General features: G+C 32.6%; 1 protein-coding gene across 1 annotated transcript in view; it reads left to right on the top strand.

Moving 5' to 3' along the window:
* The window catches only part of LOC107662067 (voltage-gated potassium channel subunit beta-3), a 33,776-nt gene that overhangs the window by 23,246 nt on the left and 6,332 nt on the right, over positions 1-4,198 (top strand). Inside the window, exons 5-9 of the mRNA XM_016451937.1 lie at positions 88-132; positions 342-386; positions 1,845-1,888; positions 1,961-2,047; positions 2,147-2,232. Coding sequence (XP_016307423.1) covers positions 88-132; positions 342-386; positions 1,845-1,888; positions 1,961-2,047; positions 2,147-2,232 — 307 coding nt within the window. The remainder of the gene's footprint in view (positions 1-87; positions 133-341; positions 387-1,844; positions 1,889-1,960; positions 2,048-2,146; positions 2,233-4,198) is intronic.

Genomic DNA, 4,198 nt, shown 5'->3' with positions numbered 1-4,198 from the left:
AGACAACTTTTTTTTTTTTTTTTTTGTAGTGTAATAGTAATAATAATAAAATATATTTTCAGATTTTGTGTCTTTGTTTTTCCGCAGGGCTGAAATCACTCTAGGGAATATCATCAAAAAGAAAGGCTGGAGGTGACCTGCTTTTGTTCTTATGTCTGTCATTTTTTATTAATTTTGTGGCAGAACAATTTGAGTATATGAATAACACAGCCTACTATACATATTCCTCTCAGTCTCAATTTATGGAAAATGTTTTTATGTTTTAACTTGAATTACTGTATTCCTGTAAGACAGTATTAGGTTTGTCCTCACTATAATAAACACCCCAAAATCTGTTTCAGACGGTCCAGTTATGTAGTAACGACTAAGATCTACTGGGGAGGACAGTGAGTATCTGTTCAGTTCTATCTTGTAGTATATTCAGACCGACACAAAAGATTCAGAATAGTATCAAAATGAATATTTGTAACCGCACAAGTTCTTAAAAAAAGGTTCTTTAACTATTTGTCTCTTTGTTCTTTAACTATAAGTCTTTAACTATCAATCTTAGGTGATCAGCAAATGTAGTATGTGACAATTTGTAAATCTGCAGAATCAACAATCAATAAATGCAAAAGAAAAAAATGTGAACACACTTGATTTTGTGAAGGTAAACAATTTTACAGACTTTTATCCAAAAGTTAGTTGCGATCCGTTTCCGCCTCTAAATTAAAAAAATAAAGGTAATTGTGACTTATCTCGCAATTCTGACTTCCTCACTATAATAAACACCCCAAAATCTGTTTCAGACGGTCCAGTTATGTAGTAACGACTAAGATCTACTGGGGAGGACAGTGAGTATCTGTTCAGTTCTATCTTGTAGTATATTCAGACCGACACAAAAGATTCAGAATAGTATCAAAATGAATATTTGTAACCGCACAAGTTCTTAAAAAAAGGTTCTTTAACTATTTGTCTCTTTGTTCTTTAACTATAAGTCTTTAACTATCAATCTTAGGTGATCAGCAAATGTAGTATGTGACAATTTGTAAATCTGCAGAATCAACAATCAATAAATGCAAAAGAAAAAAATGTGAACACACTTGATTTTGTGAAGGTAAACAATTTTACAGACTTTTATCCAAAAGTTAGTTGCGATCCGTTTCCGCCACTAAATTAAAAAAATAAAGGTAATTGTGACTTATCTCGCAATTCTGACTTTTTTTCTCTCAAAATTGCGAGTTTACATTTCACAATTCTGACTTTTTTTTTCTCAAAATTGCGAGTTTACATTTCACAATTCTGACTTTTTTTTTCTCAAAATTGCGAGTTTACATTTCGCAATTCTGACTTTATTTTTCTCAAAATCGCTAGTTTACATTTCGCAATTCTGACTTTATTTTTCTCAAAATCGCGAGTTTACATTTCGCAATTCTGACTTTTTTTTCTCAAAATTGCGAGTTTACATTTCGTAATTCTGACTTTTTTCTATTGCGAGTAAAGTCAGAATTGCAAAATATCAACTCACAATTCTGAGAAGACAAGACAGAATTGTAAAAAAAAACTCGCATTTGTGAGAAGAAAAGTCAGAATTGTGGGAAATAAACTTGCAAAGGCGAGAAAAAAGTCAGAATTGTGAGATACAACATTGCAGTTTTTTTTTTTTTTGTTCAGTGGTGGAAACAGGCTTCCATAATATACAAATTAAATGAAAATGGTGTGTTTAAAATATAGCTTATTCAATACCAGCTGCTTGTTCGCCATGTTGCAGCATGCTGACACTCAAGTTAAATTGATTGCACTTTGAGTATATTCATCTTGACTCCATAACTATCCTCTCTGACATTTGCATTCATAATCCTCAGGGCAGAGACAGAGAGAGGCCTGTCCAGAAAACACATCATAGAAGGTAAAGTGCTGTTTATGACTAATAAGACGATCACAATAAAGTGGACAGACAGTGATGGTGATGTGTCTACAGGTCTCAGAGGTTCCCTGTCTAGACTACAGCTGGATTACGTGGATATTGTCTTTGCCAACCGAAACGATGTGAACAGCCCTATGGAAGGTCTGTAATTTCTTTTACATCTTTCATGGCATGTGTTGCGGATGCATAATTCATGGCATATCGCTTATCACAAGTGCTGTTGTGTGTTTGTCTTTACAGAGGTAGTACGTGCGATGACATTTGTTATAAACCAGGGTATGGCCATGTACTGGGGCACGTCACGCTGGAGTGCCATGGAGATCATGGTATATAGTCTGTCTTCTCTCAATATACCAAAACTGATCACACTTCATTCTGGGGACCAATTCTCACTATATTCTAACTACAACTTTTGCCTCAATAAACTTTTAATAAGGCATTAATATGTGCTTTAGAAGTACTAATAAACAGCCAATATGCAAGTAATATGCATGCTAATAAGCAACTAGTTAATAGTGAGAATTGGTCCCTGAATTAAAGGGGTCATATGATGCAATTTCATTTTTTCCTTTCTCTTTGGAGTGTTACAAGCTCTTGGTGCATAAAGAAGATCTGTAAATTTGCAAAGACTAAAGTCTCAAATCCAAAGAGATATTCTTTATAAAAGTTAAGAGTCAGCCACACCTACCTAAAACGGCTCGTTCGAACATGCCCCCACATACCTACATCACTATGTGGGAAGATTTGCATAACGGCGCCCAAATGTCGCATAAACACATTTCATTACACCAAATACACAAAATAATGTTCTTTTTAGCAGCATCATATGACCCCTTTAAAGTGTTACCTCAAAATTAATACTAAGAGCATTCCTGTGTCTTATCTGTTTCTCATGTAAGTCAAGGCAAAAGCTACTCGCAATTTAAAGTAGTTAAAATGACTAAGTCAAGCAGCTCCTTTAAGAAAATAGCTTAAAGCCATTAAGCCATAAGGGGATAATGCCTTTTAAAATGTACTGTCCAGCGATATCATTTTTATTTTTATTTCTATTTTTCTCAAGCATGTTGAAAAAACTCACATATATATGTGACCCTGGAGCACAAAACCAGTCATAAGTCGCACAGGTATATTTGTAGCAACAGCCAAAAATACATTGTATGGGTCAAAATTATTGATTTTTCTTTTATGCCAAAAATCATTAGGATATTAAGTAAAGATCATGTTCCATGAAGATATTTAGTACATTTCCTACTGTAAATATATTAAAACTTAATTTTTGATTAGTAATATGCATTGCTAAGGACTTCATTTGGACAACTTTAAAGGCGTTTCTCTCTTTTGCACCCTCAGATTACAGATATTCAAATAGTTGTATCTCGGCCAAATATTGTCCTATCCTAACAAACCGTACATCAATGGAAAGCTTATTTATTCAGATAATGTATAAATATTAATTTCGAAAAATTGACCCTTATGACTGGTTTTGTGGTCCAGGGTCATATATTTATATGTAAACATACTTTAGTGATGAAACTACATTTGATCACAAATTTTGACCGCAAATACTTTTATTCTTTTATCAAGAAGATTTAAGGATTCAATATATTTTTTAAACCGATTCTAGCAGTTTCCAATGCTGCATATGAAAAACAAAAATGGAAAGTGTATTATGGAAAATATTATGGAAGCTGTTTATGCCACGAAATAAAAAATAAAAAGTAACTGTGACTTTTTAAACATGGAATTGTGAGAAAGAAAGTCAGAATTCTGAGCATTCTATCTAGCAATTCTGTTATTTTTTGCCCTGCCACAGAATTCAAAACTAGTAATTATGACTCAAAATTCATATTTTTTCTCACATTTCTGACTTTTCTTTTCAGAGTTTATATTTCGCAATTGTGAGTTATAAATTTGCAATTGCAAGTTATTATCTCACAGTTCTGATTTTATATCTTGCAATTCTGATTTTAATCTTATTTTATCTCATTTCTGAGAAAAAAGTCTGAATTGTGAGATATAAACTTGTCTTTTTTATTTTTTTTATTTATTTTTTTTATTCTGTGGCAGAAACAGGCTACCATAGGTTATTACCTCCATTAAAAATATCAATATAACATTTGGTTGTGCTACACTTCTACTTATTGGTAGAAGTGTCCTACTTGTTACTGGAAAAGTTACAATATTATTATGAAAATATGTGACCCTGGGCCACAAAACCAGTCATAAGGGTACATTTTTTTTTTTTTAGATTTAAGATTTATAGATCATCCGAAAGCTGAATAAACAAGCTTT

The sequence above is a fragment of the Sinocyclocheilus anshuiensis genome, unplaced genomic scaffold (assembly GCF_001515605.1).
Source record: "Sinocyclocheilus anshuiensis isolate Anshui unplaced genomic scaffold, SAMN03320099.WGS_v1.1 scaffold431, whole genome shotgun sequence".
In the NCBI taxonomy this organism is placed as follows: domain Eukaryota; kingdom Metazoa; phylum Chordata; class Actinopteri; order Cypriniformes; family Cyprinidae; genus Sinocyclocheilus; species Sinocyclocheilus anshuiensis.
Note: the sequence above shows the minus strand (reverse complement) of the source record. Positions and strands in the feature narration are given on the sequence as shown.